Genomic DNA, 21,298 nt, shown 5'->3' on the forward strand with positions numbered 1-21,298 from the left:
CTGTGGCCCTGGGTGGAACGTGGTTGGGCACTCCTTCGGTATCCACGAAAGGCAGACTGCGAGTGGTGGAGAGGCCCCAGGACTTGGCCGTAGCCTGAGAGTCCTTAAAGCGCTCTAGTGCCCGGTTTGCCTGGTTGCCGAACAGGCGACCGCCATCAAAGGACATGTCAATAAGGGTAGCTTGGTCATCCCCTGAACAGCAAGTCGATCTCAGCAAGGCATAGCGTTGAAGGACTACCAACGTTGAAATCGTTCTACCTAGATAGTCCACGGTCTAGTGCACAGCGTATGGTAAACTTTGCTGCGACTCTCCCCTCGGCAACTGCATGGGAGAGTACTGGGGCAGGATCTGCGCCACCATATGCCACACAGAGTGGGTTTAACGGCCCAACAAACATGCAGTGTTTACCGACTGCAGTCCCAAGCTGGAGGAAGAAAACATCTTCCCAAGATGGTCCAGCTTTTTGGGTTCCCTATCAGGTGGTGCGTTAGGGAACACACTTTTGGATGTGGAGGCTTGGACCACCAAGCTCTCAGGGGTGGGGTGTTGGGCAATCATCCTACCCACAGGAGAGCCTGTGTTGGGCCTGGACCAGGTGCCCAAAAGGATGTCTGTTAGGGCTTCATTGAACTGCGCCAGGGGCTCCGAAGAGCTTGCTGCCGGCTGAAACACCTCTGTCAGGAGGTTAGTCCTGACTGCCACGGTAGGTAGCTCGTGGTTGAGCGCCTCGGCCACCCTAAGCAACACCACTGCGTAAGAAGCTTCCCTCCTCTGTAGCCAAGGTAGGAGGAGACTACATGCCAAGGTCTGGGGAAGTATCTAGACCACCGGCTTCCCCCAGTTACTCTTTCCAGTCCGGGTCATACTCCAACAGGTCAGTTAGAGGGTCTCCAGACCCCTCCCAGTCCCCCTCACCCTCTTCGGATTGCCAATCTGGCCTGATTAAAGCACCAGGGTAGAACAAGTGCACAAAGGTACCCATCGGCGCCGGATCCGGCGCCTGTCAACGCCGTTTTGGCTCCATGTCCAGTTCAGGGGGTCGTCACTGGCTGGGACACAACCAGCGTTGGCTGCGGACATGGTGCCGGTGGAATCCGCATCGGGGGAGGTGTAATCAAGTCGACCAGTGCCGATCTGGATCCAGGCCTGGATCCAAGGGGACCCTGCGGTGCCGTGGCCAAAGCTGCGATTCAGAAAAGGGGGTGGTGATGAACAGAGTGTCTGAATTAAGCAGACCACTCTTACCCAGTCCAAAGATCAGGGCTTGATCCATCACTGTTATTTAGCTCACTGCACCATCCCAGCTCAGAACCTGGCTATATGCAAATTAGTCTGTCCCTGGCCCAGTACATCATGGGAACAGGGCAGACCAAACTACCAAGCCAATTCTTCACGAGAAAGGAGACAAGCTTCCGGGGACCGGTTTCTGGCATTTCAGCCGTCGTCAGCCCGGCTTGCTTGAATCCTGATGGTGCAGTGAGCAAGGGACTCATGTCTGAGTATACCCTGCCACACCTATAGTGGCCAAAAACGATTCAGAAAAGGGGGTGGTGATGAACAGAGTGTCTGAATTAAGCAGACCACTCTTACCCAGTCCAAAGATCAGGGCTTGATCCATCACCGTTATTTAGCTCACTGCACCATCCCAGCTCAGAACTGGCTATATGCAAATTAGTCTGTCCCTGGCCCAGTGCATCATGGGAACAGGGCAGACCAAACTACCAAGCCAATTCTTCACCGGAAAGGAGACAAGCTTCCGGGGACCGGTTTCTGGCATTTCAGACGTCGTTGGCCCGGCTTGCTTGAATCCTGATGGTGCAGTCCATCACCACCCCCTTTTCTGAATCGTTTTGTCCACCATAAGCGTGGAAGGGTATACTTAGATGTGAGTCCCTTGCTCATTGCATCATCAGGATTCAAGCAAGCCGGGCCGAAGACGGTAGTTTGGTCTGCCCTGTTCCCATGATGCACTGGGCCAGGGACAGACTAATTTGCATGTAGCCAGGTTCACTCACATGCTGTACCTAGCAAACTGGGAGCAATAGCTCATAAAGGGTAGACAAAAAGTCAAAAAGGTTGGTCATAAAGGGACCGAGGTAGCACTATTGATCTGCACTGTTGGCACAGAACAAAAGGAACTCATGTCAGCATCCCTGTGTGGCACCTATTAATCACCACAATATCACTTCTGATGCAGACAATGCCAGCACACAGCAGAACAACAACATCTACCAGTACGGCTTAAGATTTTCCAGATCCAGTCAGACGCCTGGGAAATATTCTATTTTGATGAATCTGCAGGTTGAACACTTTATCAAAATGAACTTCGCTTACACTGCTGAGTTTCACCTCTCCTTTCTTTCTATGAAACTGCCCTCCCCTTTTATACTCTGCTTGCCTACCATCTCTGAGTACAACCTTCGCAACATTGGGAGGGGGGAGGGGGGAGGGTTATAAGATGCAGAACATAATGTCAACAAAACAAATGCATTATCTGCCACATGTGAATACATTTTGCTACAGCCAAAGTGTCCATCCTTATAAGACAACAATATTATTTAGTTCATACCCATTCAACTGAACTGGGCTATACAAATTGTATTATGGTAGTCCGCATTCCATAAGTGAGTTAGTAACGTGAGGTGGTTATGGAAATGACGAGATTATGTATGCGCATGCTCCGTTCAAGTGTGCATTGATTTCCAGCGAGATTAGTAAAAGGCCCCCTTAAAGGTATGCCATCAAGGGTGACAGAGGCCGCATTTTCGTCTTGAGTGGGGGAGCCGCCAAGTAGGTATGGACACCATGGATCCCAGATATCCCCTAAAACCAGTATGTAGCAAAATTGGCATGGGCACACATAAAATGTAGCTTCATATCCAGGTCCTTTAACCGGCCCCGGGAAAATGGCTCCATGAGTACAGCACAGTCCGGGCTGTCTCCGACCCCATGCCAGCCGGAAGAGATGTGTTTTCAGAGTTTAAAAAAATGTCGACCTAGTGCGTATGGAATATTGAGGAAGAGAAAGAGAAGTTTTGGCAATATGATCATTTTCATTAAGCCAATGCTGCCAGCAAATGAGAGGGTGATAGCTATCCAATGCATAATAGAGTCGGTTAGTGTGTCCAATGTTCTACCATAATTGGCTCGGATTCATTCGTCCTCATCTCTGGCAATACATATCCATATTGAAACTATTTCTCATCACGTCAAGGGATAATCCAGGGTATGCCTCTGAGTTGCAGGAATAAGGGGAAAGATCTGGGATTTCTCCCAATTGATGTGAATGCCTGACCGTCCTCCATAGCTAATAAGCTCACGCAGGATTGGGAAAATAAATTATCTGTGCGCAGAGAGACACTAGTAGGATTTTGTATGGCATAGTTTTGGTGATGCTGTCTGAGCTTAGCTGCGATCGGCTCTACGGCAAGCGCAAATAGAAAGGTGCAACAGTGGGCATTCCCTATCTGATGCCACATGAAACAGAGAAATAGGATGAACAAACTCCATTGATTTGTAACGTTGCCAGCAATTGATGGTATAATATAGCAATCTATGAGAAGAAGGGGTGGAGGAGCCCATCCGCCATGACACATGCATAATATAATCACAGTATAGAGAATCAAATGCTTTGGTGGCGTCTAGAAAGACAGTCACTGCCGTCAGGTCAGAATTTAAATGCTGGAGTAGTAGGAAAAGGGAGCGTAAATTATGCGTTGTGGCCCGTCCCGGTATAAAACCTCCTTAGAATCACCTGAGTGAAACTCCTGTGTGCATTGCTTAGTCGGCCCAGCACCTAATCATGTAAGTAGGAGTCTATATCAATGGAACATGCTCTGCGTGTGGTGTATAATGTGCATTAAAATGTTGAGAAAGTATGTAGAATATCAGCTGTATCTTTGTGTAGGGTGCCGTCTGTATCCGTAATTTCCAGGCTGTAGGTGGTGAAACAGGGCTTGTGAACCAACTTCGCCAGCGGCCTCCTAGGCTCCTCATAAGTTCATGCCTGTAAAGAAATTCTACAAAACAAGCATTCCTGCTCATCTGTGGTCTGGTATTTAGTTAGTGCATCCTTGAGTAGGCCTCTATGTCTCCACTAAGAGGTCCATCCTGCTTGGACTTCAAGCACTTAATCTGGATCTCTAGCTTCCTGAGTGTATTTTGGATATCACTTTCAGCAATACAGATTCCGCAAACAATAACTTTAAAGGCTTCCCATACTGTGGAGAGGAATGAGGCTGAATCTAGGTTACGTTAGAGGAACTCTTGAATCTCTTGTCTCAATTCCAATCTAAATGGGTTATCTAGCAGAGTCCTAGGAGAGAGCCTCCAGGATAGGTTGGCTGGGGAGGCCAAGTACATGGGGGTCAGGTGGGTAATTTGCGTCAATCATGTGACAAGACCTCGAGATATAAGCCAGTAGTCAAGTCTCAACCAGTTTGAGTGTACGGACGAGTAGAATGTGCCCTCTTTACTCAATAGGTGTAGAGCCTTCCAGGAATCTAATTAGTGTTCGTTCATGATATCTCGAATATGTTGGCGAGCGTTGGTGTAAAGGTGAGCTTGGGGATGTGATCTGTCCACGCTAGGATCCAGCACGATGTTGAAGTCACAACCCCACCCCCAAAGAATATATGTGGAGCCTATAGTAATATCAAGTCCCCAAAGCCTGGTAAAACAATTCAACATCATCGGTATTTCGGCCACATAACAGGTTACTAAGGAAAGAGAATGGGACGCCAGTCTGCTCCATATTAGACAATATTGTCCCTGTGGATCTGCCAAAGATCCTGCCAGAAAGTAGAGTAAATTTTCCCGAATTATTATGGCTGTGCCTCTGACATATGTGGAATATGGTGCAAAGCTTCTATATGCTGCCCATGAGGAGTCGAAAGTGGTGTGTGTGGTGGTGCCGATGTGAGTTTCCTGCAGCACTGCAATCTGCATGTTGTGTCTATCCAGATAAGCTAAACTGGGTCCCCATTTACAGGAGTTCCTCAAACCTTTCACGTTCTATGACAAAAAAAGAAATGGATCGAGTAGATAAGTCATGCGTGCCTATTTTATCAGTCATGATAACTTGGTAACTTAAACAAACAGGCATGGACCATACATAGCATCTATATATGTAAACACAGAGTAAAAGGTAAGTAACTAATACAAAAATGCACAAGAAAAACCATTAAATCGAAGCCTTACCCCGCCCTACCCACCCTGGCATACCAATCCTACTGGGAATAAGATACCCTGCCTCAACCAAAAATATCTATAAGAAAATAAATGTATCTGTAGCAGGGGTATCCTTCTGGGACGTTGCCAGGAACTTGGCAGTCGCTCCTCGAATCAACGAGGGCATCCAGGGTGTTAAAATGGGAATCCCAATTGGCCACTGAATCTGGATGCAAAGTTGTTGCGGAGATACAAATAGCATAATAACTATATGTTCCTCTGGTCTAAGTGTGTCTTGCAATGGATGGGAAAGTCTGTCTATACATCAGTCCTCTGCCACACCATCGGATTGGAGATGAATGATGAGCATCAGTCTGGGTTTTCATCCCGTCTTAAAGGGGTATGACAGTGTGGTTTAACCTAGTTCTGACAATAGTGACATAAGTCTGGTCTCTGGAAAGTTCTCAGCTGCTGGAGATTTAATAGCAGTACAGTGCAGGAAATCATGTACCTGGTGTGAGTTGGTGAAAGTATGCGGTTTCCCCTGGTAGGTGAGGCAGAGGAGAGCTGGTATAGAATGGCGTAGGATATGCCAGCCTGTTTTCGACTCCAGCTTGAATACTAAGAATTCTTTCCATGCTTCTTGTACCATCATAGTGAAATCTGGATAGATGGCTATTGCATTGCCTTCAAAGTTGAGCAAACATTATTTCCTACCTAGACGAAGGATTGTGTCACGGTGTTGATAGTTTAATAACCGAGCAACGATGGGCCTCAGAGTAGCCCCAGAAGGAGGTCGGTATACAATGGAACAATGGGCTCTCTCCATCACCAGTTGTCTGGAGAATGCTGTGGCGTTGAATTCTGTCATAAGCAACTGTTCCAAATACTCCTCTAATTTTCCTGTGTTGGCGGATTCTAGAATTCATAGTATATGTATATTATTTCTGAGCGATCACGCCTCTGAGTGTTCATTTTTAGCAGACATGACTTTCAAGATACGCTCCATATTTAATAGCTGCTTGCCCCTCTGTAAAGAAGTGTCTTCTAGATCTTAGATTCTTTGTTCCGCCTCTCCTATGTGACCGGCTTGCTTCTCTATCTTTTGGGTGATGAAATCCATATGAGTGCACTGGAATCCATTTTGGTTTCTATGGCGATGAGATTGGTCTTCATTGTGAGTAGGAGACATTTAACTCAATGTCCCCAGAGTGAGTATCTGTTGGTGGGTTATCAGCGGTATTAGGATCAGTGTCATTGTTCTGTACATGGATGGACTTGCGGGGCTCAAAGGGCAGTCTTGATTATTTGTCCTCCATTCTGCCCATCTCGCAGGCACTGCTGTCTCGATGAATTCGCAAAATGTCGCAGAAGTAAACAGGCAGATGATTACCACAGTTGCTCTCCCCCTCAATCGATATGCATAGTGGGTGTCAGCTGTCTCCAGGTCCCGCCACACCCCCCAAACTCCGGGGTAGGGAAATGTGCAGACCTGAAAGGATTGAATATGGTTCTCAAATTAGTCCAGATAGAAATAGGGGGAGCGCTCAGTAGGGGAGTGGTGCCTCAATATATCATCACAGGTCCTTATATATATTGGAGCCAGAAATTCTGGTTTGCAAAGTGTAAGTCAGCTCCTCTCCCACAGTAAGCCGAGGAATGGCCAAGCACTGCAGGTAGTGGGGTCATCTACATAACTGGCCCCACTCAATCTCCCTCGAGGCGGCCTCTCAATCACCTTATGTCCCCCAGGCTCGGTGGGGTTCTGCAGAAGAAGGTACCAGTTGCCGCCCGCTGTCGCACTCAGGCCTGAGGCCCTGCAGGCCGTGCTCTCCGCAGGCTGGGCCCTATGCAGGTCTGCCCGCCGCAGGTCATGCCAGATCACGCAGTCACACCAGACAGCCCCGGCATAAACAGGACACAAGGGTGGGCGCTCTGCAGCAGAAAAAAAGCGGGGGATGAAAGTGGGCTCCTCTTCCCGCCCTGCCTCAATCCAAGATCGGGCACTCACCGCAGTAGACAGGGCGAAGGCCCGGACACACCGCCGTCACTGCCTCTGCTGCTGGGATCAGGCAACTAACCCCGAGCCAGCAGGGCTCACAGCAGTCCCCCACTGCTCAGGCTCCCACGCTTCTCGTTTTTAAACTTTTTGGGGGGCTATCCGAGGATTGCAGTGCTTAGTACGAGTTCATGTCTGATTTCGGGCAATAAGGAGCAGCTTTCTGTGGCAGGATAATAGCGGATCTTGAGCCTGGACAGTAGGAGACTCACGCAAGTGCAGCCAGCTTGCTTGCCATCTATCGAGCGCCCCCCTAAATCACATGCCTGTTTGCGTTAATCTCTATTACTGTATTTTTTAAAATTGCCCACAACTCGTAATCAAAAATTACAACCTCTCCTCTGAAAGTCTTAGCACTGCAACCTAACGATAACTAATCTGCTCAAGCTAATCTAACAACCCCATTGCCCTCATATGCATGAACTCACAAACCCCCACTAATGATTAGAACTAACTCATTAATTTAATCTACCACAGAGAAACTTGGAGGAATGCATGAAATAATCTGGTTGAGACCAATCAAAGTAGCTGACTATAACCACTGGACAACACACTAACTCTGAGTTCTACTGTAGCAAGCTGTCCAGTGGAAAGCACTTTAATACATTGGGGGTAGCAAGCACTATATAAATGCAATTACAATACCCGCTTCATTGGTGATGGCCCAATTCCAAAGCATCTGCGCCTCTTCCAACATGGAACGGGACTGCGCACCTCATTAGTTTGCAACCGCGTACCTCAATATTTTGCAAAGCAATACATAACGGATGTGTTGTCCTCATCCATGTAGGAGAGTAGGGTCTGCAATCCTATGATCACCCCAGATTTTTGCTTTTTGCTTCACTGGTTTACGACTTCTCTGGCTGTGGGCCTGCTAATCAGACCCACAGCCTTGCTGTTCTCTCACTAAATTGACACGTGTACCTTAGGTGCATTTACCAATTGGTACCGGGCCACCTTATCAGACCCTGTAACTCAGGGCATAGGTGTACCCAGGGCCTACCAGGGGCTGCAGCATGTATTATGCCACCCCTGGCTGGCCATCTAAATCTGACAACTGGCTGCACGACAGCTGGGGCAAGGTGGTGTAATCACCCCTTGCTGTAGATATAGTATACCTATATCTAACCCTAAAAATGGACACATAGATTCCTATCAGTCACTCCTATGGCAGGCCTTGACAATCCTGAAGGCAGAGTGCTTGGAATCATGTGAGATGGTGCTCTGGCATGAGCTGAGCAAGTTTGCAGCTTGCGGAACCAAGTCCTAATAGCTGTTCCATGATAACGCTTACCATATACTCTTAAATGCATTATAATCCTCGCGGTTATATGCCAACCCTGGTATCGCTTTATCAAAACATGTCGAGTAAGGTGTCATACGAATTGGAATACTAACCCCTCGCCAATTCTGGCGACGGGGTTAGCGTTCCACCCTTCTAGAGGGACACGACATGTATGTAACTGTGAACCCCGGTTAAAGTTAACTCGAGCCTCAGCATCACAAAATGGATGCTGCCACCACAGACACAAGTCTGACCTCCTGCTGCTGGGAGTCCTTCCAGCAAGGGAGGCTTGGACAAAGGGTTTCCTGTCAGGGGCGGTGCTAGCACCATCCCAGACAGGGTTTTGTGTATCCTGGGTAGGCAGGGCTTTAGAGTAAGGTGACTGCAAGTGGCACCCCGGTGCTCACTATGCATCTGCCGGCTAGAACCAGTTCCAGGGGCACACCAGCCCCTGAGCTGGGCAAAGTCTGGCATGGGAGAGGGGTGTAACCACCCCCCTTCCTGGTCCCAACCATGGGCAGGACCTAGTCGCGTGCCAGCCCCTTTTCCTAGTATAAAGATAGGAGCGGGCCCCCTTCCAAATTAGATCATCTTTGAATCCTGAAACTACTTTCTACGAAAGGAACTCAAGACTTCTTCTAAAGATTTCTCCCTTGTGGCTAAGGAGTAGTCACCCTGCACCCGCAGGCACCATCTAAGAACACTGCGGTTTGCTGCACGTCCTTCCTCTGGAATCCGACCGACCAGCACGACGAGACCCGGCTTCCCTGGCACCTCTGACCTCTACCTACATCATCGGCCCAGCTGAGATCCGTGGGTGTGACGAGACCTCGACGGACCGGCCATCTTCAGAACTGCACGACGCTTCTCCAGCACGAACGCCGAGGGATCCTCGAGTGAGTGCTTTGGGGTTGGAGAAGCCCTAACCCTGAGCAGCTCCAGCACCGAAGTTCAGCCCCCCAGCATCCACCAGATCTGCGTGGGGCCCTTCTGCTCTTTGCTGCTCACCGCGTTGTCCGGCTACTTGCCTGCTGGCTTGTGGCCCTCTTGACGACGCTTCACGACGACAACACGGCTGGTCTGGTTGCTCCAGACTGGCCCTTGCTCCCCTCCAACAGAGGAGCACCCCGGACCCTCCTTGTCCACTCCAAGACGCCATTTTAAGTCCACCGCGTGGGCTTGCATTTGCCAAGACTTGTTGCCCCAATCCTGGGTCCAGCGACGTCGACAGCAGATACCATCGTGGGACAGCTCGCACCTCCATCCTGGTCGTCGACAACGCCTCCTGGTCCGAGAGACTGCAGAGCCCAGCGTCGCCCACTTACCTGGTCGAGGTGACTTCGTCCGGTGCCATCCTAGTACCCATCTAATCACTGGCTAGTGATTCAGAACCTGCTTACAGGTATCCTCCATCACCGATCCAGGCTTGGATCACATCGAACTTCATCACTGGTCGCCTGCCAGCAACTTCTTCTTTCAGGCTCCATAGACTGCAACGAGGATTCCCGACGTCTTTCCAGACCTATGCAGCCGCAGCCCCTGGGCTAGGTAACCTCAGCATTTCGGTGCTCCAGCATAGCCTCACTATCCAAGGGTCCAGATCCTTTTTCGTTTCAGCTCTACCTAGTCGGATTTGTCCGATAACACAAACTTTACGAAATCTAGCCTCCATAGACTTTGTCCCGCATCCCGCGTGAGAGTGCACACTCTGCACCCGATCTCCCTAGGCCTCCTGCTAGTAATCTGAAGGTTCAGTAGTCAAGTCCTAGCGATCCCAAAGCCTATTAGCGTAGTACTTACCTGCTAGTAATTTTGCATTCCACTTTTAGAGTATATGGTTTTTCGTGCCCCTCGGGCATTTGTGTATTTTCTTAAGAGCTTTGTATTGTGCTTAGCACCCTGTCCTCAAAGAGTCCAGGGCTGTTGTGTTCTAAATAAATATACTTTATTTTCATAACAACTTGTGTGGTGTCCTTTCACTTGGTGTTCAAGGGGTATATGTGATGGTATAACAGCTGGCTTAACACGCCCTCTAGAGTCTAGCCTAAAGACTGCTCTTGTCCATGCTACTAGGATAGCTGGTCTACGGTTGACTTACAACCAATCATCAATAAGGGTTGTTTGGACCGATACATAGTGATCACTAGAATAGTGAGCACTGCATATCAGGCCAACTTCTCACAATCAACACATTGTGTCTAGCTAGCTTACGAATGAGCACCAGCAGACCTATCCCTGAGAGCCTGTAGATACCTTCTCCACTTCAAACCAGAAGCCTCTTGTGAGCAATTCTAGTAAGAGGCTTCCCCATTCTTCTATCTGTTGACATTGTTATTCTGCCTACTGAGAGCAGGAATGGGAGACCTGTGCTAAGACTTACTGGGAATCATTTGGTCTAGAAGGGATTTTAGGTTCTGTCTGGAAGGGCTTGTTTGGAGCAAAACAGCCCTTCCCAATGGCATCAGTTTCACCCTCTTGATGAAGGGAAAGCTTGTTCAAATGGGTGTCTAGGACGGCCCCTTGATTTTGAGACTGTGACCAGATGGATGGATGGCTTTTAAAAGTTTAGAGTCAATCTCAGTTTGACAAAAAAAGGCTGACACAAGCGGCTGTCAAGATAAGAGTCTTCCTTTGCTTGAGTTTTGACAAGCCAACCATTCAAGTTCCAAGATACTAGGTGTCACTGTTCGTGTAGGAAGGAAGATAATGGCACCAGACACTTAGGGTGCTGATTTCAGTCCGAATAGAAGCACCTTGAGTCTGTAGTGCTGCCCCACCACTGAAAATCAGACATATTGCCTGTGGTTCGGGTGTACCGGGATGTGGATATACACATCTTTAAGATCCAGAGGGGTAAGATATTTCCCTTTCTTAAGTAGGGGAAAGATTTATTGGACTGCTTTTTTTACAAATGCTACACAAAAGTTCCACAAATCCCCTAAAAACAACTCAGTTTGTTGAAAGCTGAAGTGAGAGGCAGGTTTAGTTCAGGAAGGACAAAGTAGAGGTGAATATGAATCCAGAAAAAGGTCAAACACAGGTTAGAGCAAAGCACCACTCCAAGCTATGAGGAATTCTTAGCGATGTTGGCCTCTAGAGAGGTATAGAGCTCAGCACTTCACCTCGCTGACAAGTTTAGGTTGTTTCAAATTAAGTAGATATGCTAGCAACCTAACACTGTTGAGCCGATGGACATTTTAAACTTGTTTACTGTTCTTTAATGTTACCAGGCCCTCCCGACAATGGGGAATGTATGTTAATCATTCAAATATCCAGTACTATAGCCCATCTACTAACACAATAGTTACAAAAGGCATGTTTAGACTTGAAATGTTAACGTGCATAACAGTTTTTTTTATCCATGATGAGAGAAAAAAAATAAAGTGAAGTCTGCTTGCCAACGCTTAGTGGTTTCGGGTAGGAGACATTTTGGAAACAAAAGCATTAACTTCATGTAAACCAGCAATATTCCAAGCCAGACTGTAAATGGCAATTTAGTGTACAGCATATTATCTACAACAACGTATGCTGAAAACAAATCAAACTATTGGTGATATTATTCACCTTTGATCACCCTCCCTCAATTCTGATTTTAATGAAAAAGAAGAAAAGTCACACTTAACTTAGGTATACACTTATCGACACAATATTGCTTAATTTTCTAAAACACACACAGCGTTTGCCATGTTTACCTCTGGAATAATTTACAGTTCAGTGATTCAGTTTGCTAAGCTAACCAAAATCACATAATCCCACCAAGTGTATTGCTTTATAAATAGAACAATTCACCTTTTACTAACTCACAAAGCGAACATAAGTTGGTTTTTGAAATGACCACCTTCCACAATATAACACTAACAACATCTTTAGACGCCTGAAACTCAAGTTCCAGTATAATAAACTCAGCAGAGACACCACTTCTATGACTCAAAACAATTCCTCCATTCTACCATCCACATCACATTCATCTGTATTTAACCAGAACCCTGTACCATAGAATGGTGATTATTTAAGCCGTGTAGCAATTCATGTTAAATAAATCTTATGTGTCTTCGATTAAGAAAATTAGAGATTCTCTCATAAAATTTGGCCAGGCAATACTTTCATCAAGTTGGGGAGTCAACATGAGACTATAAAAAAGAATACCCACGAAAGCCTGAGCACTGATATTCAAATTGACTAAACCTAATGTGCCTTGCTGCTGCTTAATTCTGTACCCAACATACATCAGTTCTGTTCAATATATATATATATATATATATATATATATATATATATATATATATATATATATATATATATATATATATATATATATATATATTAGACCAAGCAGCATTTGAACTTCAGTGTATTCACGATAGGTTTATAGCCTGATGTGCAGATCACAGGTTAGGAATTAATATATATATATATATATATATATATATATATATATATATATATATATATATATATATATAGATATATATATATAGATATATTAATTCCTAACCTGTGATCTGCACATCAGGCTATAAACCTATCGAGAATACACTGAAGTTCAAATGCTGCTTGGTCTAATCAAGCAGTTCCAGTTTATGTAATACAAAATCACAATATGCCCACCTGACCCCCCCACCAGCTTCAGTAGAAATGAACTACTACTTGGTTCAAGTTCAAGTGTTTCGTCCAGATCTTATGCACACTTATTCAAATGAATTGGGGCTAAAATGGGGCAGTCATATACCCATCTTTATGCACACAAAGTATGCGATATTTCCATATTATGCAAAACTAACTGTGAGCCAAGAAGCATCATGTGAAATTATCAGAAGAATTAGTAAAGTATAAGTGCCAGTGGCGGCAATGGATTTCAAGTTATGCTATACTACTTCCCTACTTTATCATTCAAAAGATTTAGACTATTTGTTCTGTATTATAATAAACTTACCGGTGCGTGTCATTCCTCCTCCAGGTGGGGGTTTGGCTGCCATATCATCCCACCGTAAACATGCCCAAAGTAATCGAAGCATGAGACTCACACCAGCTAAGGATTTCACAGTTTGAAGACGATATCTACAATAAACACCAAACAAACTCATTTATAGCAATATTTAACAAATCATTTCAAATCATTTTGTATATACAAATTTGATTCAGTATAACACAACACTTGCCACTATTTGCAAATATGAAGGTTAGTTAAAGACAGTCTGATGAACTTCAGCACTTGTTTAAAACTAGTATATGGCTTACCCAAATAGACGTGTTAGTCTTCAGAGAAAAATTACCCTTTAGTGAAAAGGTATAGGTTTAATTTTAAGAAACAAGAGTGCCATACTGACTTCATGAATGTGGACTTGTTTATAGATATACTAGATATTTGTACTCTATGTAGTCTATGGAGCTACATTTTATTTATAATTTCCAAGTAAAGCTTTAAAAACCCTCTTTTAAATATTTCAAATACATAAAACGTCAGTGGAAGTTCATGATCATTTCTAATTAACATTAGATATCTCAGCACATCAATGGGTTCATTTCACCAATTAACATGGAGGCTGCAGTTGCTTCCACCCATCAATGCTATATGACTTTTTACTAAAACCCATGTTTCGATGGGCAACTAGCTGTCAGCTAATCTAACATAACCCTAACCAGCACATTGGTGAGCATAAACAAGTACTTGGAATTTCTATAGTTGTGTCTAAAAATACTCACTTTGAGGTAAGAAAAAAGTGATGGGTAAAAACAACTAGTGTATCCTCTACTAATAACCATCTACTGCTGACCAAGCTCCCTTCAGAAGGAACATGTTGCTTATCCTGTAACCATCTGTTCGTAGCTTGTAGTGCTGTAGATTCATATAAGCAGCATACTCCTGTTATCTAGTATAGGGCCTGGACATACGCAAGTTACTTTTCTTCTAAGAAGTTTGAATCTCAAGACCTGCTATGACTCCTCTTGTTCCAGAATGCATCAGTGCAAAGGCTTCACCTCAGACTGTTTTTTTGCTCAGTGGGCGAATAGTGTAAGTGGAGCTTAGTGTCAAAGACACAGTATTCTGTGTATTAAAAGTGAATAGTAAATAGTAAAGACAAAGAAAACATATAATCGTAGCTAGCTTTCAGGAAGCTGAGCATGTGAATCTACAGTGAATAAATGGTTACAGGAAAACATTTTCTGTTTGTAGCATGTAAGACTGCATAGATAGTAATGCAGTTCCTCTCCAAAGCGGTGGCTAGTTAGTAGGCAATGCAAATGTCTGAATATGTGTTTTCTTAATACTACTTCCAAACTAGAGCTTGTTAATATGCCATTGTGTCTACACAGAATTGTTTTATTATTGTGAGTGGCATTGAATAACTAGAGCTAAAAGAACAACCGATGGACGGAATGCTGAACAATATCAAACATTCACCCCCAGTACAGAGGTCTGTGCCCAAATCCACAATTTCTTTCTCACAATGCCATTCCAGTTTGGACCCAGCCATATGCAAATCAGTCTTGACCCTGTTCCTCGTGGGAACAGTCCAGCCCAAACTGCAAGGCCAGAACAGGTCACCCCTGGACCGGAAACAAGCATCCTGAGACCAGTTTTGGGGTATCACCCCATATCAGCCAGACTAGCTTTACTACAGTGCTATGGTGAGCACGGGACCAATGTCTGGGCATACCCACCCCACTCGGGTGACAAATGCAAAAAGAACAGGAATGCTGAACAATATCAAACTTCCACCCCCAGTACAAAGATCTGGGCCTAAATTCCTTTTTTCTTTCACCATGCCATTCCAATTTGGACCCCGCCATATGCAAATCAGTCTTGACCGTGCTCCTCATGGGAACAGTCCAGCCCAAACTGCCAGGCCAGTCCCCCTGTACCAGAAACAAGTATCCTGGTTCCGGTTTCAGAGTATCAACTCATCAGGCAGGCCAGCTTGACTCCAGTGGCATGGTGAATACAGGACCAATGTCTCGACATACCTGTGTCACTCGGGGTGACAATTACAAAAAGAGCAATTGATGCACTGAATTTCTTTCCTCACCATGCCATTCCAGTTTAACTAGCAGCCTTACATATCATTAAGAGGGTTATTACCTGAAAAGGCTACTGTGGCTCCCTTTTTGCAGGTAGAATTTGCTTTCAGTGGTACAGGTATAGTGAGCTTGGGTTCAGCATAGCAGATGTGAATATATTTAACTATCCAACTTACAGCAGCAGCTTTGGAAACAGCTGACCGCTTGTAGGCGTGGCAAAAGCTTCAAAACATTGATTGGACTTACTGAATGGTTGAGTTCTATCAATATTATACAGGAGCACTAGTAACACCCAGATGCAGGAGCACCTTTTTCAGCTACTGACTCAACATGTGAGGTAAAATAGGTAGCTCAATAGTTTGGTGGATGTGAAATGATGAGACAACCTTTGCCAGAAATTTACAGTTAGTACAAAAGAACTGTCGTATTGAAAGAGTGGCACGCTCACAAATACATTTGAGTGAGGACACTGCTACCAGGAAGGCCATTTCAAAGATACGAAATGTAAGGCACACAAGTGCCTAGAGGTGCAAAAGGAGGACCCATACATTTTGTAAGTACCACATTCAGATTTCAGGTGGGGAATGCATCTTTGAAGGAATGACCCTCTTTAACCTTTCTTTGACAGCTTTATTGGCAAAGACCTTGAAAAAAGTAAATGCAATCTTTTTTTAAAATGTGGCAAATGCAGAAAGGTGCACGCATATGGGAGGTTAAGTTAGAACTGCCTTGTAAAGACAAAGAAGGTATGAAAATCTATGGCATAGGCAATGTAACGGGTTCAGTTGTTTAGAATCTTAGCAGTGCATGAACTTTTTTACCTTTTTAATTTATCTGCGTAACAAGCATGAGTAGGGGTTTCCTGGCCTTTTGCGGAATAGCCATGACTTTCTGTGGGTAGTTAAGGCAGGCAAATTCTAGAAAATCAGCTCCCAAATTAAAATATTGAGCTATCTGGGTGTCTAAGCTAACCTTGATGCTGAGTGAGAAGGTCCGGCTTGAAAGGAAGCTTCTTGTGAGGACTGACTAACATCAAGGATCATGGAGTACCAGGGCTATCTTGCCCAGGTTGGCATGACTAGGATTAGAGTAAAGGACGCTAGTCTCAACTTCCTCACCACACATGGGATGAGGTGAAAAAGCATAGGCAAACATCCCTGATCAGTCCGTCCATAGTGCATTGCCCATGGATTGGGAGTGCAGGTACCTAAACACAATATGTAAATAAGAACTGTCAGAGTTTTTCACTTGGCAAACACAAGGAGATGATAGTAAGAGAGCGCACGTTTTGGGTTCAGACGGTGGAGCCTCTCTTCCTCTTTCGAGTGATGCGGAGGCGGAAAGAAGGTGGGCAAGGTGATGGACTGCCCGATGTGGAAGGCTGTGACTACCTTGGGCAGGAAAGAGGGTTTTGTCCGCAACACAACCCTGTCCGGATGGACAGAAAGGAAAGGAGGTTTAGAGGAAAGAGCCTGAGCTCACTCACTCTCACTTGGAGCAGGTGGAAGCATTGGTGGAATAACTCTTTTGAGTCCTTCCATAAAAGCCTTGATAACTGGTACTGATGTGTCAATTTTGAAGGTATGCAGCTATTGCAGAGAGATGTAAGCGGATGGATGTGTAAGCTAATCCTGACTGCTGTAAGTGTAGTAAATGATATTGTCATATTTTGAATTGAAGCATCTAACGGGTTGATGCACAAGTTACTACTTGTGTAACAATACATCTGTTAGAGACATTAGTTAGTGATAGATTCCTTACCATAGAATATCCCCAGGCGTCACTGGATCCGGAAATGTTTGCGTAGCAATACCCCTGCGCGTCGGTAGTCGTCGTCCGCGGCTCCGCGTCCGTCGGCGGCGTCATTAGCGCCGGAATGACGTTGTCGGAGTACTTAGACGCCGCCCATGCGCGCTGACATCAGTTCAGATACACAGCTTTTCCGCGGCAGAGCCATGATAGAACCAACACTGGTGCCATGAAACTAGGGCCCTGAAAGGGGATGACCTTAACCCTAGATATCGGTTTGTAGAACGGGGAGGATGGGTGGGTCGGTAAGGAATCTATCACTAACTAATGTCTCTTACAGATATATCGTTACACAAGTAGTAACATGTGCATCTGAAAGAGACACGTTAGTGATAGATTCCTTCCCTTAGAATAGATACCCCAGCAATACCAACCCCGTGGTGGTGGGTCGGCGAACCAATAATCACACCAGAAAGTCCTGGAGGACGTAACGGCCAAAGAAGCCATCCCTCCGGACTTGGCTGTCCAGGCAGTAGTGTCGTGCAAACGTGTGCGAGGCCCACGTAGCTGCCTGGCTAATGTCCTGCAAGGGCACTCCTCGGCCCAGAGCAGTTGTAGTAGCCGTGGCCCGAGTAGAATGAGCCCGCCATCCAGCAGGGGGATCCTTTTTTGGCCCTGGAGTAACATGCCTGGATACACAAGATGATCCACCGCAAGATGGTCCTCTTATGCACCTCTTGTGCACCGCCTTTCCCTTCTTAGCGCCCACGTAACCATCGAAGAGTTGGTCATCCACCCGGAACTGGCGTGTGCGATCTAGATAATAAGAGAGCGCACATTTTGGGTCCAGACGGTGGAGCCACTCTTCCTCTTTCGAGGGATGCGGAGGCGGAAAGAAGGTGGGCAAAGTAATGGTCTGCCCGATGTGGAAGGCCGTGACAACCTTGGGCAAGAAGGAAGGTCTTGTTCGCAACACAACCTTGTCCGGATGAACAGAGAGGAAAGGAGGTGTAGAAGAAAGAGCCTGGAGCTCACACACTCTCCTGGCAGAGGTGATGGCAACCAGGAAAGCAGTCTTCAGAGTAAGAAGACGGAGAGGACAGTTATGGAGTGGCTCAAAGGGAGCACACATGAGGTAAGTAAGCACAAGATTCAAGTCCCTTCAAAAACCTATTTACAATGGGGGACTTGAACAAGGAAGGCTGATCAGGAAGCCGTAAGAAGGAGGAAAGGGCAGAAAGGTACCCCTTGAGAGTGCCCAGAGCAGAGCCCTGCTGGGCAAGAGAAAGAAGAAAGAGGAGAACCTCAGAAAGGGGTGCAGAGAGTGGGTTCACAGACTTTGCTGTGCACCATGCCACAAATCTGTTCCACCTGCTGGCATATACCGACTTTGTGGAGGGACACCTGGCTGCCAGAATGATATCACAGACTTCGGGAGGCAAGTAAAATGGCCTCAACTGCCGCCGCTCAATCTCCAAGCTTGTAGGTACAGACTGGACAGGTTCAGGTGCAGAGCCGACCCCTGCTGCTGCGACAGAAGGTCCTCCCGAAGAGGCAGACATGCTGAGAAGCTCGGGATACCAGTATCTTCATGCCCAGTCCGGAGCCACAAGGATAACCTGGGCCCGGTCGCGCCTGATCTTCAGCACTCTGGGCAGAAGTGGTATAGGCGGAAAGGCATACAATAGATCGCAACTCCACTCACGACGAAAAGCGTCTCCGAGCGAGTGCCGCCTTGGAAATTCCAACGCGCAGAACTGATGACATTGCGCGTTCTCTTCTGTGGCGAATAGATCTAACCAAGGCTCTCCCCCATTGCTGAAAGAGGCCTTGCGCCACGTCCGAGTTCAAACGCCATTCGTGATCCATCATGCACCGACGGCTGAGTTCGTCCGCCCTGGCATTCAGAGAGCCTGCCGGGTGTTGAACCACCAGGGTCACGCCCTGATGTTCCAGCCACTGCCAGAGGCGCAGAGCCCATGACCCCACCCTGCCCGGTTTGTTGCAGTACCACATGGCGGTGGTGTTGTCCGTGAACACCTGCACTACACTCCCCTGGACAGAGGGGAGGAATGCCTTCAGTGCTAGACGAATCGCCCGCAGCTCCAAAAGGTTGATATGGAGCCGGGACTCCGCCAGAGACCAGAGGCCTCTGATCTCCACCTGTCCCATGTGGCCTCCCCAGCCCTGGAGGGACGCGTCCGTCACAACCACGTGCTCCGGTGGTGTAGGGAGATGGATCTGCCACTAACCCAATCGCGGTCCGTGAGCCATCACTGCAGTTGTCTCGCAGTGCCCTCCGAGATTAAGACATGATCGGACAAGTTGCCCTGATGCTGGGCCCACTGAAACTTCAGGTCCCACTGCAGAGCCCTGCATGACTAGGCTCTCGGGGGTGGGATGGGTGGACAAAAAGCAAGGGTAGCCCAGGGCCGGGCGGTACCGTCTGGCCACGTTCCTATCCACAGGCGGACCTGTGGCGGGCTTGGACCAAGTGCCCACAAGAACGTCACACAAGGCCTCATTGAACGGCAGCAGAGGCTCGCTGGAGCTTGACTGCAGTTTGAGGACCTCAGTGAGTAGGTTAGTCCTCACGGCCGCGACGGGGAGCTCAAGGTTTAAGGCCTTGGCCGTGCTCGTCAACACTACACTATATGTAGACCCCCTCCTCCGAAGCCACGGTCAGAGGAGAGACAAATCCAGTGTCTGGCGAAGTGTCAATACCACTGGGCTCCCCAAGCTCATATGTCCAGTCCTGTTGAGACTGGCACTCCAGTGCCAGAGGGTCCTCAGACCCCTCCCAATCTTCCTCGTCACCCGTTACCTGTAAAACAGGATTAGTAGACGGGGCCTCCTTGTGGAAATAAAAATCTCCAAAGGCCGTCGGAAGTGGCGCCCAGGGGTGCCGTTCCGGCGCCAGAGTCGGACCGTAGGGAACATTGGGGACGGCGTCCACAGTGGGCACCGGGGAGACTCCCGTGGGGCCGGCGCCGGTGAGGTCGTGAGGTCGACCGGCGACGACCCGGAAGCGGATCCAGTGAGGTCCTGCGGCGCCGGGACCGAAGTCGCCGGCGGCGTCGGGGCCGAAGCACCCGACCCGCTAGGGCCTCCAGTCGGGGCCGATGGGCCCGGAGGCGCCACGGAACCCGACTGAGGAGGGAGGGACCTCATGGCCATGAGGTACCGCTCGATCTCCTCCGGCGTTGCGCCGTGCCCAGGGACCCGAAGGTGTGGGGCAGGCGGCGACGCTTGCGACTCCCGCGGAGCTGCGTGGGCTGTGTCGCCCGAGCCCCCGGCCGCATCATGTGAGCGTCGGGGTGGGTCGGAGGAACGATGATGTCTCTCCGACCTCTCATGCCTCTTACCTGAGGACATGGAGCCTGACGACCGGTGTCCACTCCCAGAGCTGCGATGACTCAGACCCCGCGACCTGCCCCTCGACCCCCCGTGGGACCGGGACCGGGACCTGGAGTGGCGTGGGGCCGACTACCGGAGCTCGAGCCGCTTGCGGGACCGCTCCCGCCTAGCCTTCGACGTCAGGGCCCGGCAGTCGGAGCAGGTGTGGTCGTCGTGGTCGAGGCCTAAGTACTTCAGGCACCGGCGATGGGGGTCCGTAACCGACACCAGTCGGTCGCACTTCGAGCAGGGCTTGAAACCGGGCATCTCTACCGGCACCGATAGAGTCGAAGACTCGAAGAAAGAAATGATCAAAAAGATCAAAAAGTTCAGTCAAAAAATTACTAGGGGTTGAGCTTCTCCGGATCTGCGCTAGCTGGCGCGGAAAAAAGAAGAACTGACGTCAGCACGCATGGGCGGCGTCTAAGTACTCAGATGACGTAATATGCGCTAACGACGCCGAGGACGGACGCAGAGCCGCAGACGACGCCTACCGACGCGCAGGGGTATTGCAACGCAAAAATGTCCGGATCCAGTCTGACGCCTGGGGATATTCCAAGGTAAGGAATCTATAAATGTCTCTTTCAGATAATTCATATCTTGTTTTAGAGTACAGACA

General features: G+C 47.7%; 1 protein-coding gene across 3 annotated transcripts in view; it reads right to left on the reverse strand.

The window, feature by feature from the left end:
- BPTF (bromodomain PHD finger transcription factor) overlaps nt 1-21,298 on the reverse strand; it is a 1,660,779-nt gene that overhangs the window by 1,103,163 nt on the left and 536,318 nt on the right. For all 3 annotated transcript variants that reach the window (XM_086930929.1, XM_086930930.1, XM_086930928.1), the window contains exon 14: nt 13,448-13,572. In XM_086930929.1, the coding sequence (XP_086787055.1) occupies nt 13,448-13,572 (125 nt within the window). The remainder of the gene's footprint in view (nt 1-13,447; nt 13,573-21,298) is intronic.

This window comes from Lissotriton vulgaris, chromosome 7 (assembly GCF_964263255.1).
Source record: "Lissotriton vulgaris chromosome 7, aLisVul1.2, whole genome shotgun sequence".
Taxonomy (NCBI): domain Eukaryota; kingdom Metazoa; phylum Chordata; class Amphibia; order Caudata; family Salamandridae; genus Lissotriton; species Lissotriton vulgaris.